Source organism: Rhinolophus hipposideros (assembly GCF_964194185.1).
Source record: "Rhinolophus hipposideros genome assembly, chromosome: 6".
Classification (NCBI taxonomy): domain Eukaryota; kingdom Metazoa; phylum Chordata; class Mammalia; order Chiroptera; family Rhinolophidae; genus Rhinolophus; species Rhinolophus hipposideros.
Genome location: NC_138052.1, coordinates 76,446,017 through 76,460,242, shown reverse-complemented (window position 1 = coordinate 76,460,242; position 14,226 = coordinate 76,446,017). Strand labels below are relative to the sequence as shown.

At 38.9% G+C, this 14,226-nt stretch overlaps 1 protein-coding gene across 3 annotated transcripts in view; it reads right to left on the bottom strand.

The window, feature by feature from the left end:
- CCNYL1 (cyclin Y like 1) overlaps positions 1-14,226 on the bottom strand; it is a 42,665-nt gene that overhangs the window by 2,888 nt on the left and 25,551 nt on the right. For 2 of the 3 annotated variants that reach the window (XM_081051015.1, XM_081051014.1), the window contains exons 5-9: positions 12,317-12,352; positions 10,382-10,433; positions 9,156-9,275; positions 4,962-5,128; positions 1,042-1,204 (exon numbers count right to left, since the gene is read on the bottom strand). In XM_081051015.1, coding sequence (XP_080907141.1) covers positions 1,042-1,204; positions 4,962-5,128; positions 9,156-9,275; positions 10,382-10,433; positions 12,317-12,352 — 538 coding nt within the window. The remainder of the gene's footprint in view (positions 1-1,041; positions 1,205-4,961; positions 5,129-9,155; positions 9,276-10,381; positions 10,434-12,316; positions 12,353-14,226) is intronic. The other variant, XM_081051016.1, reaches the window with a different exon arrangement.

Sequence of the window (14,226 nt, the reverse complement as noted above, 5' to 3'; positions counted from 1 at the left end):
TGAGGTCTACACTGCCAGGTTCTGGGGATGTTGGCAGTGTAGGGGATGCTGTTTCCTGTTATTTCACTAAGGTAGATCCCTTAGGGGCTCTGATTAGATTTCCAGAACAAAGCGGAACTTAGAATTACTTAAAAAGTGGGTTTCCAAAGATGTCAAAGGCATTCTGACAGGCTCCTAACAGCAACGTCATGTTACCTGTACACTTGTTCCTTAAACATAATGAACACATATGGGCAAAATCAGTGTTTACTGAGCTATTCCAATTCTATCCAGGCTTCATTAGTTATTGTGTACTCTGAGTACATTTGAATGAGGCAGGCGTGTGCTGGACTTGAATGGAAGGTAGGAAAGGTCTAATGACTGAAGCACCATAAGGAGCTATTCCACTTGCACATTCATTATGGTAGAAAAACGTACCACCAAGGGACCACAGAAAGTGTTCACTTTAAATGTGTCCATTTCAGTTGCAAGTAATTTTGCTGTATACTCACCAAAAATCATAAGCCATAAATATTACTTTGTCCCCTGTATGTTACCATTTCCATTAAAAACCCATGTACTCTCTATACCCAGTATTTGAAACACACATTATACATTCTAAGTATAGGGCTCTCAGGTGAGCCACTAATGCTTTTTTTTGTCTAATAAACTCATGGGATTGAACTATAATGTATATAGAAAACAGACATGGATCTGCAAACTGAGTGAGACATTGAAGAGTGGTAAGTAGGTTATGTATGTAGATATGATTAATGATACAATCGTAAGAAATTATTCATGTTTGGGTATAAGGAAGGGTAGAGGATCAAATGGAAAACCATTAAGAACAGATTAAATCTGATTTAAAATATTCTGAATTATGGTGACAGGACAGACACCAGGAAAGACACCAGAAACATGATACGAAAGGGTTAATAAGCTCTTCAATGTAGTGATTTAAAAAGCTTTCCATTTTCCTAATCACTACTTAATATGATTTATCCACAGATGTTGGCTCTGGTGACTGACAAAAAGCCCCACTTAGTGATTCCCCAGCCTTACCTCTAGGTTTTGTGCTCTTTCTTTATTAAGAGGAGCAAACATAAAAATCACGTCATTGTCATCTGCCAAGGAGCGAAGGTCAAAGTAGTATTTGGCATAAACACTGGCAGGAACATTAATATTAAACTGAAGTAGCTCCAAAAAATGCCTTTCCATCTCATTCCTGGGGGAGGGGGAGACAAAACCAATACAGGATAATTTTAGTCAACTGGGTTATCTTCAAAAATACCATTCTGGCTCTAAATTTTGTTTGGAAACAAACAAAGGCTACTGAGCTGGATTGATACACTAATGTTCAAGCAAGGTACAGCTATCTGGTCCTTTCTGCATCCCAGCACTTTGCGTCTGGGATGAGGGGAAGAGGTTATGGCCCTCTTATACACTTGTGTTGCTGACTCGGGGGCTCATTCTTCAGAGTTCCATTAGTGCAGCTGTACGATTCATGCTCCACGCGCACTCACAAGGCCCCGCTAATAGTGAGCAGATGAAAGGAATGATGTATGCTGTTTATTAGCTCTGAAGAACTTGCAGACATTTTCACCCGACAGATAACAGGAAGGGGCTTATTGAAGTGGAGATGCATCAACAAAAGCAGTGGGCACATCACCACGGCAACAAATGGATCCATCGAGAGCCACTGCTATTATCGCTGAGGGGGAAAAACTCTTGAGGCAACAAGGATTCATCTCAAATAAATCTCAAATAAATAAATAAGCTACATTTGATAGGAAAGGGAACCCTTCCCCTGCCCTAGTGCACTGGGCTAATGTCAAAGGGCATAATGCGAGTTTCTGTTCACCTTAATCTTACTGGGGTGAGAAACGGTCACTATGACAAGATAGCAGGCACTTTTTAAACTCTGGAAGGCAGAAAGATTAAAGATAGCTGCTGTGGCTGGGCTAAACCCACCTTATGATACAACCTCCGATAGAGCTCTGGACTCAGACAGACTCAAACAGTGTCCAGAGTGGGAATGTGACCCCAAAATGCTCAGCACCCATAGACCCTCCTGGAACAGAATGGGACACACCCACAGGGGGCGAGTTCATTAAAGTGAGAAAGGAAAACGTTGGGAGCAGTCCTATGCTATGTGACCATACTGCCATCACTTGCCAAGTGTTTTAAGTAAATACGTATAAAATAAGTAAATCGTAAAATAAGTAAATCGTACCGCGTTCACAGTAATTCCTTTTTAGAGAGTTAATTACACAAAAATGATAAATCCCCGAACAAACGCGAGAGGCTTGTTTCCTAACACACTGCGCTGTACCATGTATAACATGCTCCCGTGTATAATGCGCACCCATGTTTTTGGCCCAAACTTTCAGGGAAAAAAATCTTCCGTTTTAATTCAAACTTTTACTTGTTTACAGGTAGGTACTTTTGTTTTGTATTATAAAAGGAACTGTAGCATTTATTTATGTCCCAGTAACAAATTTAGGATATTTATGCATCACTGAAGGCCAAGAACTCTTCATTGTTGCAAGTTCGTTGTAAATTCAACAAGACCGATTTTCATATTCCAGGGCATTATTTTGCATATGGATATAGTTATTGATTTCTAGAGTTACACTTTTAACTCATAAGCATAAATAAAAGAAAAGCATTTATATAGATACGGAATTAGTACTACCCATGTATAATGTGCATCCTTATTTTTCCCTTACAAATTTGGGCAAAAAAGAGTGCTTTATAGGTAGCAAAATACGGTATTTGGTTTTTTAGTTTTAACATTTTATCCACTGGATAGGTCAACACAGGCCTGATATTCCCTGTATTTGTATGGGGAACAGTCACAATATGAGCAGAGACGAAGTTTTCTCATTTGTTGAACTTTAAACCCAACAACCTACTTCCAAAATTAATTTCCTGTTCTTATGGCCATAAGTCTATAGAAATGTAAATCAGATGTTTTGATAATTAGCTAATCAGGACTTAATTTACTACAGAAATAAAATGCACTTCACTATCCCTTTTATACTTTCTCCACTAATACATTTTAATTATGTAGAAATACAGTACTTCGTGGGATTAACATGTCTATTAATAGAGGCTTAATCACTAATGAAAAGCATTATGCCTACAGAATATGCATCTTCTGCGTTTGTTTTTTCAATGGCTAGAGAGCTGAATAGCACACCATTTACAGGCACAGCAAATTTTCTGAATAGCAGCTGCTCAGTTTAACTTATTCTTTTGAAGGGAAATATATTCTAAAAAGATACATAGATAGATGTTGGAAAGTTTTATGAAAAAGCTGATAAACACCAATTTATCAATTTAGACTCAAAATGAGACCATTACAAATAGTAGTCACCAGCAGGGGGACAAAACCAATGTACACTAAACACTGTTGTAATGCCTTCCAGTTTCCGAAGATCATAAACAAAAGCAGCCTATTATAAACATAGCTCCTGGTGTTTCTCTGTTCACATACAAAAAGCATTGTTTAGCACTAGTCTTCCTGTAGCTAGACACGGCCACCGCTGCGCCTGGAGCTCACATCTATGAAAACCCACACACCTTCCCCGCATGTTCTCTGATGTTCTAACTAGAGCCAGAGCCCCCACAAGCTCAGTCGCAGATTTTGAGAAACTTCAGCTGCCATCGTGGCAGCGTTAGTGTTCATCATTACCAATTTTTCCTCCTTCAGGGGATCAGTGTGAAGATTGATGACAGTGGTGATCAAAGTCACTTTACCTACTTCAACTTCCAAAAGTACTTTCATTTGTTTCAAATTCACTGTTTGCTGTGACACTGTGTGCTAAGATGGCTACCAGCAATATCAACATGACGACTCAGTTCACACTATTATCAAAGTGGGCATTTTCACCAAAAGCCACTTTGACAGCAACTGACAACCACTGGTCCCTTCTCTTCGTCACAAGCATGCTCACTTCAGTTGTGAACATGCACTTAGGTAATTGTGAATGACAGCCTTATCGAGAGTAATGGGCAAAGGTAACAAAAACAAACTCATGCCACCGCCTGCCATGATTTTGATCTCCCTATGCTGTTCAATATAATCAAGAGGTGTTTTTTGCATTTTCCTAAATGCCACCCACAAAGACATTTTCAGTGTCAAGTGGTACTTTTGAGTCTGCTGGAAACACCTCTTTGGCTACCAGCCTCAGGGTCCTTCCCAGCAGCCCAAGTGGCCAGACCGAACGCCCTTGTTAAGTCTGGTGTTTCCCTTCCCTGTCAGTAGCCGAGGAGCACCCTCATGGTTAACCTACTGCCCCACAACTCGCTGCTGTGGTTGCTGAGTACCCAAGGAAAATCAAACGGGATGGGCACTCGGGTGATGCTTCTCAGACTGCCTGAGAGGCAGGAACTTCCGAACTCATCGGACCTTTTTTAAACATGTGCAATTCTCTTAAAAAGGGAAGGAGAGAATACAGTGACCTTTATATGTGGCTATAGTTTTATCATGGTTTCTGTAACAACAGAACTTCAGAAAGAAAAGAGGGAAAGACCAGTAAAGGAAATATATAATGTATGACTCAGGTTTAGGCTATAGTCTAGAGAACTAATGCCTTAACAGTGATCAAACATTTATTTCAAAGGCCAGATGTATGCTCCTTAAAAATGGACTGGCCTGACTGATAGACAGCATAAAGAAAGCCATGAAAATACTTACCGTCCTGTTGTTCTGGTAGTGAGCCTGTAAAATGTTTGCCAAAACCACTGGAGAAATACATTGCAAATCATCAAGCAGATTATTACAACAACACATCAAGACCTACCAATGAATGAAGAGTATGAATTGTTATACCAAAGGTGCATAGAAAGTATGTAATTTTATGCCTGTTACAGTACAATGTAACCTTTAAAAATCGTCCTTAAAATGTACACTTCATGGGGGCAAATGAGGTATTGGAAAATGGTTAGAAAAGTTCACCAAAACCTTAGAAACTTACATGTCCTCAACGGTAATGTCCTTGAGGATCTGGCAGTAGTCCACATTCCATACAGCCTGATCATCCCAAACCTTGGAGGCAAGAAGAATGGCTCCCAAAACAATTCTTTTCCAGTTGGTTGGACAAATGTCAATTTCAGCATAAGTTAAAAGCCTTTCTAAGTAAACCTGCAAAAGTAGAGCACTGGTCTTTGATTTTCATTCAGTTTAGTGCTGTGATAAGAACTGTTAGGAATGACAGACTTCATCTGTTTTTGACATGCCTTTTTATCCGTATGTTTTAGAGACTTTGCTTAGTCAGCAAAGGCCAGAGGCCAGATCACAATTGCAATCACATATGTCGATTGCCTACTCCACCCATGCAAATTTCCAGCTCAATTTTGGTCACAGGAATGAATGGACATCTTAGTAAAGGACATCCTGAAGACATGCACTGTGTTATTTCCTCCCCACTTGGAAAGCACAGCAAACACAGGCCCATTGTAGATTCAAGTTGTTCAGTAAATACCTCAGTGCCTACCACGTGCAATGTATCATACCTGGCTGGTAGGTTTAGGGTGATTTTACATAATACTTGAATATGTAAATCCCTGGTAATACTGAGCACATTTATATCTTCTTTTCATAGTAACTAGTCCTTTTGTGGCACAGGCTGAAGATAAAAACTGGTGGTCAAGAGAGCCTCCCAGTGGCTGCTGTGTAGCAGGACAGGCAGTACGATCAGTGTGCTTGAGGCCGGTCTTCACAACTGTCAAGTGTTGCTGTACTTCATGCCTTTTTAAGGAACACACATGCGTACAAAGGAGAGTCTTTCTCATGTCCCTGAATTCTCACATCTCCATTACCATTTCATGAACTTCATCTGTGTCTTACATAGTCTGAAGCCCAGTCACTTCTGTTGATTTTAAGGCAGTAACAGAGCTGCCAGTCTCTACCCCTGGGACTCTTCTAAACTTGCCAGGTAGTGAGATTTCATTTCTTTTACATGTATTAAATGTCTATTCTATAAAGAACTGGATGAAGTTTACAGCTGAGTCAAGATTATAGAGGTAAGCTGTGATTTACTGTTACCTCAGAGGGTGCTTTGCAGAAGAGTATATGTGCCATTTGACAATAAGTCCAATTTAGAGTGTTTACTGTCTGAAGGTTATTAGACTGACAGCTTAGATTTACCAGTGTTCTCCAAAATCAACTGTGTTTTCAAAAACAAATGGTTATTGAACATTATATGTTCTTAGTAATTTTGCCTCCTTTCTCCAAAACTCAGCTCTCTCAGGTATCCTAAGAATGAACCTCCTTACAAGGTTCAACTCTACTTCATGGGAATAATTAGAGGCATTTGGATAACACTGACAATCTCTCAAATTCCTGTCATCTTTACTGACAAACTTGGCATGTGCCATTACCCATGCATGTATACCATTTGCCCTCCTGAGTCGTGGGACTGAGAGTCCCTTCTGCTTGCTGAAGCTCACGATTCCATTAGTGAAGTCGATCCCATCCACTTGTGCAGAACAGGTCCCAGAATTACATTCTCGAAGAATTTCTCCCTCTCTGCCAGAGATTTTCCCCAATATAAACGTGTGTATGTTGTTCCCATCGTAACCCCTCATAACCCCTAGAATGCCTCCTCTCCTTTTGCTCACAGTAAATGCCCTGATGCTGGCTTCTCATCTCCCATTCTCTCCTTGACCCACTTCAGTCTGCTCCCTGCCCCACCATCATCCCACGGGGAAGAATCCTGCCCGGGTCACGGATGCCTGTGCACATACACACCAGAGCTCTTCATCCCAACTCCCCACTCGCTGAGCTTCCCTAATAACATCAAGGGCACTGCCATTTGCCTAGCTGCTGGGGACAAAATCCTCCATTTGAGTTATCCTGTTAGTAATTCTTGTTATCTCTACCTATCATTGGTAACCCAACCACTTTGTATTTTGTCACTTCTCACTGTGTCACTTATTGCCTCCTAATTTCTCCGCCTCCACTCTGACTTCCCAACAACAGCCTATTCTCCCCAAAGCAGCCTCTTTAATTAGGAGCACTTCATTCTCCTGCTAAATACCTGCCAAACTTTTCCCATCAAATGAATAAAAATTTAACTTCTTCCCATGGCCTGCAAGCAACAAGGCCCTATGATGTAGGGCACTGCCCTTTGTGACCTCATCTCCTATGTTCTTTCCTTCATTCCTCACTCTGACCACACTGGCCAGAATCTTTTTTTTTTTTTTTTGGCCAGAATCTTGTACTTGTCTCCTCTGGCTGTAATGCCAGAACTCCTTGTATCTTCCTCAGTTCAATAAGGTCAAGGTTCAAACGTTACCTACTTAAAGAGGCTCTTCCTGATTATTCTAGAACAGTAAGCCCCTATAATCACTTTGTCGTTTTACCCTGCTTTACCTTCTTGGTATTTACTACTACCTGAAATATTCCCCTTTTTAAAAACATTCATTAAAAAAAAAGTACTTGTCTTCTTCACTAGAAGCTCCACAAAGGCAAGAACTTGATCCAACCTCTTCTCTGCTCTACCCTCAGCACTTAAATCTGTAAAGATGATCACAAAGGGCAAGACCCCCGAGGAGTGGCTAAAGTGGCAGGAAAACCAGGAGAGAATATAATCAAAGAGACGCTAAGATAAGAGAGGTTCAAGGAGTGTGGTCAACTACTAAATGCTGCCAACAAGTTGCTCATTGTATAAATACCCACCGAATACCGACTTTTGGTCACTCTTCTAATATCGTCTATCCACTTTTTTTTTTTAAATAAATTTTATTGGAGAACAGTGTGTTTCTCCAGGGCCCATCAGCTCCAAGTCGTTGTCCTTCAATCTAGTTGTGGAGGGCGCAGCTCAGCTCCAAGTCCAGTGGCCATTTTCAATCTTTAGTTACAGGGGGCGCAGCCCACCATCCCATGTGGTAATTGAACAGACAACCTTGTTGTTGAGAGCTGGTGCTCTAACCAACTGAGCCATCCGCTGCCCCTCTGGAAGCTCAGTGGAAGCTCGTTGTCTTCAATCTAGTTGCGGAGGGCGCAGCTCACTGGTCCACGTGGGAATTGAACCGGCAACCTGTTGTTCAGAGCTCGCACTCTAACCAACTGAACCATTCGGCAGCACCTCTATCCACTTTTTATTCTAAACAATGTCTCTACGTTGCACAACTACTCTTAATTCCCTACCTCTAGCTCAGATTCATGCTCCAATTCCATATATTTAAAAGATTACTAGACACGGCCACTCTGCTGTCTCGCAGGTACAGTAAGCTTACCTTATCTACAAAGAACTCTCCCTCTTCAAACCCAGATGCTTTCCTTCCTGCATTACATAAAGTTCTCCATGTGGAAGTATATGCCTGTCTTTCTCCAGCATGTACTAAATACTCCAAAGGGCTGGCAGCTCTATGGAAAGACCGGTGTCTGATCCAGTGCCCACTGAGGGGGTTTCTATTCAAAAGCACAAGCCACCTCTCCAAAATGTTAACTGAATAGTAATGGAGGAGGCACTGAGCTAAGTATTCTTTTCCTCCACATCATGCAGTTGACATGGGTTTGCTGTATGGAAGAGTAATACACCACCAACCACTTCCAACTAGAATGAGACTTATGCAAAATGACAGACTCTTACCATAGGAATTCTGTATGGATGACACAAAGGTCCTTAGTAACTTAGCAGCCGACTAGCAAATCTTTTTCAAGGACCGCTGGCACCATAACCACAGGCAATGTCACAGGTGGCACAAGAGGACAGCAGGGATAGAATAATACCCATCCTCAAAGGACAGAGAATTTCGGGCCGTGATTCTCAATCAGGACACACATCAGAACCGCCTGGAGTGCAGCCTGGGACTCAGCTCAGACCTGCACCGACTCAGTCTCTGCCTGTCCTTGCCTCATCCTACCCCACCAGCAAACCCTGTGTGTGTACGTGTGCACTGCATGTGTGTGTATCCTGAGCTGTGGAGGGAGACACCAGGCATCTCTCCTTCTGCCTTTAATAGCAATAGTTTTCTGGTAAGAAAAGCAATGACAGCATGTTAAATCGTAATGATTAAGCTCGAATGTGTGTCTTTTACTTCCTTTGATAGGTTTCTCTTAAAAGTTCTGGTGATCATTTCAGGAACCTACTTTTTGTGAAAACCAGGACCATACCCTGTGTACAAGACAGAAAAGATGCTTTATGAAAGAGGAAATGGCTTACCAAAGTTACTATTGCACATTCAGCTGTTAGCTGTGCAGCACTAAAAAGAGTTCGAACAAATCTGTAAATCAATTTGTGTTCAGGATCATGCTTAAAATATTCCTCTGGAACCTTTTCTCGCTGAAAGAAGAAAAAAATGCAATATAAGTATCCACTGAAGAAAAATACTTCAGTACTCTTACAAGAGCAGTCTTTACTTGTATCCACATGCTCCTTAAAGTAATTTTGATTGGGTGACATGTCTTTTAATTAGTCTTTTAAATATAAACAGTGGGATTTTAAAATACCACACAACACTCACCACCATTCATTAAAGAAAAATAACAGGTACAACCTCAGAAAATTTATATTTGTTCCTTTCTATCTTACCCCCACAGAATTCTATCTAAATGTAAATTATTTTTATACTCAAAAGTCTTGTTGATCATCATGTCATACTTCTCTGCAATTAACTTTGAAAAAACATTTTCAGTTTCCTGGAACTATAAGGCGCTAAGGCTGGGCTGTCCTATACAGTAGTCACCAGCCACATGTCACTATAGAGCATCTGAGGAAGTCAATTAAAATTTTTTTACCACTTTAATTGATTTAAAATGTAAACAGTTTCCTAATTTTCTTGAAATCTTAAAATATTTCTGAGGTTTATTTAGAAACACAGAGGGTGCCAAAAACATGTATACACATTTACCAAAGTTATATACATACACAAAGGAAAACTATTAAAATTGTAATACTCAATATATACTGATAACAAAAGATGAATACAAGTCACGTTTGACTTCTGCAATTATAAGAGGTGCTCAAAGTGGTTACCATCAGTGTCCAGACACTTCTGATTACGGCGAACTACTGCTTGAGCAACATTGACCAAAGTGTCCACTTGTATATATGTTTTTGGCACCCCCGGTATTTATATTGTTTGATGTTGTTGAGAATTATCTTTTAAAAAGACATATTTTCTGTTGTTTGGGTATGTTTACTCTCTTTAGCTCACTAATTATATAAAGCTGAAATGCAGTTCTTACTGTCATGTCCCTTATTCAACACCCCTTTTGTAAAGTAATTAGATACAACATGAGGTGGGAAAGAAGAGTTAAAGGAAAACGATTTTTACTTCAAGCTGGAGGGAGTAACTTTCTTCTAGTAATTAATTTTAAAGCAAATCAGCACAAAGTAAACACAACTGTATGAGAGAAAAGTACAACCTAAATAAAACTGACACTTACTGTGAGTGGATGTGATCTCTCATCAAAAATATCCAAGGATCTATTTGCATCTCTATAAAATAAGAATGTTCATTTAAAACACTAACTCAGGAATTGTTAATATCTTGGTAACACATCTGCTGAGAGTAAAGAAGGGATGGAGGGAGAAGCTTAGCCTTCAACAAAGCAGTTTTACAAGTTCTTCTCTTGATTTCTGTTAAGGGTTTCCTGACCCCTTTTAACTTAACATATCAAATTCTGTGAGATCTTTCCTACAGTGACCAGCCAGAGGTGCCTTTATAAACACTGACTCTTCTTAACAGGCAATGCTAGTAAACTAAATATATCTCCACTCCTCTAACCTCACATTTGAATACACAAGAACATTTTATAAAACAATAGTGATGGGCAATAATGTCTTCAGAATTTTAATGCATGTAAATATGAGATTCATGTTTCTTTCCTGTTTTTTTCTCATATTAGTTTTCTATTATTATATTCTTATTGTGCATTTCTTCTTGTCTCTTTTAATTAGTTTGAGTTAAAAACTTGTCTTTTTATTTTAAAAGTAACTGGTCTTTTGACTTAAAAGTTCACTACATTAATACACTGTGCTCACTTAAACAGTGGTTTTCCAAATGTGTTCTGAAGACCTCTTGGGTTCCCCTATATCAGGGATGTCCAAACTTTTTCCAACATTTTTCACCAAGGGCCGGCCATACGCGGTATAATACACAAACAGCCACTCAAGTACGTATTGCCTCACCTGGTTTATTTAAGTAAACTAAATATATTTTTGGAATTTGCTGCGGGCCAATTAAAAATGGATTGCGGGCCGCAGTTGGCCCGCGGGCAGCAGTTTGGACACCCTGCCCTAGATCTTTCTCAGGAGGCCCATGAGGTCAAAACTGTTTTTATAGGATTATTAAGGCCATGCCTTTTACACTGACATTTGCAGTGACTGTATAAAAGCAGAAGTGGGTACAGAGGGGTTCTGAGCATGGATCAAGGCAGTGGGACCACACTGTACTAGAGGTCATTCTATTATTCTTCACTGTCACTTGCAGTTGAAAAAAAAATTCTGCTTTACTTAAGAACATCGATGATAAAGTAGTAAAAATTAATACTGTTATTAAACCTTAATTCTTTTTATATTCTGAATAAGTGGAAAGTACGCACTAAGTACTTCTGTATACTAAAATATGGTTGTGTTAAGGAAAAGCACTCATGACTTAGTTGTGAGCTGAACAAGACACTTTCCTCATAGAATACCATCTTTATTTTGATAGAACTGTTATTCTCTCAAAAATGAACAAAGTGAGCCTGTCATTTTAAGGAAAATAACGTAAATATATTTGTTGGCAATGATAAAATTAAAGCTATAAAGCTAAAAAAATCAGGATTTGGAAAAACTTGTACCTTCTTGTGTGAACTTGACAACTTCTCAATACCTAAAAACTTTTCTGATAAGATTGATGGTAATACAACCCTGTTTTCCCGAAACTACAACCCTGATTCCCCTAGCCGGACATTCAGCTCTAATGCCTCTTTTGGAGCAAAAATTAATATAAGACCTGGTCTTATAATAAGACGTGAGTAGAGGTCAGGAATACTGCTAAATATAACACACAGGACAATCCCCCACAACAAAGAATTACCTAATTCAAAATTTCGATAGTGCTGTAAAAACCCTGTTTTAACATGTAATAGACTTATTTTTCAATTCTCAATTTTAATTTCTAATACAGTAAGTATTAATATGACCCACATAAACAAATACTCTTTAGGATTCTCAATGACTTCAGGGTTAAGAGTCCTAAGACAAAAACAAATGATTCACTTCAATAAAAGTACTGTACAGCTTACTCAAATAATGTCTATAGTTATTACCTAACACTAAACTTGATACCTTGTAAATTTATTAGCTAGAATAACAAGACAGGTTTCAAAACTCACCTGTTCTTTATGTGGTAATATATTGCTAAGGTCACACTGTGGAGGAAAAAAAAACGTAACAATTGATTTTAACATGTTAGGTCTGAAGACATTTTTTAAAATGGGTGGGGCTGGGGGGAGAGGGAAGACCTTCCCAGCTGTCCAAGGGCCTTGAAATCCTTGCTTACAACAGTATCATATGGACACTTTCCCCCTTATTTTAGTTCTTTGGCTTTTAGCAAAAGTGGGAGAACCAAAATGCTAGGTTAGAAAACATGTTTCAGTTGATTATTATAAAAGTTATTATATACGTCCCTGTCATTTGCCCTTTTACCCACAGAACCTTTCATCCTGTACAAGTTGTATCTATTTGTACACAAGCTTATATTTAAGCCAGTTTTCGTGCTTAAAAAAAAAAAAGGGTGTTAGGCCTTGCATTTAAGTTCACTATCCACATACCCATTCATTTTCCATGATTTCCCTAAAGGTAAATAAAGAGCTCTATAACAAATAATTATTTAAAATAACTTTCACATAATTATTAGAAAATTTAATAGCAAATATTATTACCCACAAAATTGATAGGTCTAGCTATCCTGAAATAAGCAGTGCTAACAATGCAGTATAATACTACACTGTAATATTAATAAGTTATTTCCAAATTAGCTTAAATGAAATAGGAATGAGCAGGCGTTAAGTCCTCAGACACTGTAAGTTACTGGATTCCTAAGGTATTTGCAGATGACGTGTACTAGGCAACAGAGGGGTTCTCTTGGTGGAGTTATATGCTCCTCTTTGCCCTCAAGTGTCTAAAATGAAGCTCAAAATAATTGAGGGAAGGCAAATCTGAATTTTACAACTAGATCTGTAGAATACTAGCACTTGTAAAAAGGCCGATAACATTGTTAGCATCAAAGATGGATACTTCTATAGTGCTTCAAACAGTTTCATCTTCAAATTGATTTTTAAAATCACAGAATTTGAAGCATATAAGCTGAAAGGAACCACTGAACCTGAGATGACACTTAATTCAACAACCCATTTTTACAGATAAGGGAACAAGGGTTAAAATTAACTTGTCCAAGGTCCTACAATGGTGAGAAGCAGTTCTCTTTCTCCTACACTCTAACAGGCAGTGGTTCCAAGCTTGGCTGTACACTGGGATCATGTGGGGAGCTTTAAAAACTGCCTGGCTTCCACCTCTAGACCTTCTGATTTAACTGGCACTGGGTATGACTTGGGATTGTTTTTAAAGCTCCCCAGGTGATTGCAATGTGCAACAAAGTTTGGGAACAAACGAGTTAGGGTTAAGATCAGAATTACCCTGGATGCTTTTGTCCATATCATCATGCCTCACATTTTTCCTAAGCTTATCAAAAGTCCTGTGAGAGTAAGAGAGTATATTGGGGGAGGGAGGTAGATGCATGTGTTTAGAGACATATTTTTAAAAGAGTTGCGTAAGTGATTCTAATAAGGTTCACCCATCCCACTGAAAACAATGTACTACTTACTTACTATTCCATGAGAAACAGTTTTCAAATTCATTTCTAAAACCAATTTGCTCTATTCATTTTGTCAGTAAACCTTTATTTCACCAATAGTGAATGTATTGAATAATTATTTTTAAAACTTAACGAAGCAAATTAAAACTTTCTGTACTTCCAAAAATGAGACTAATTTTGGGGATAAAAGCATGAAACCTACTTGTCTGAGCAAAATTAATCTTTAAAACTACTTTTGAATTATATACTAAAATATCAGAATCTTTTGAATTCAAAAGAAGTTGTGGACTGAAGCCAACCAAAGTAGAGTGGTGTTTTTACCCAATGGATTTCGAGTCTTGGCTGAATGAAAACATTCAATGAGGACTCGATAGGACTTTAGAGAGAGACAGGGCTTAGGTTGTGCTGAAACGCAATTCGACCTCAACT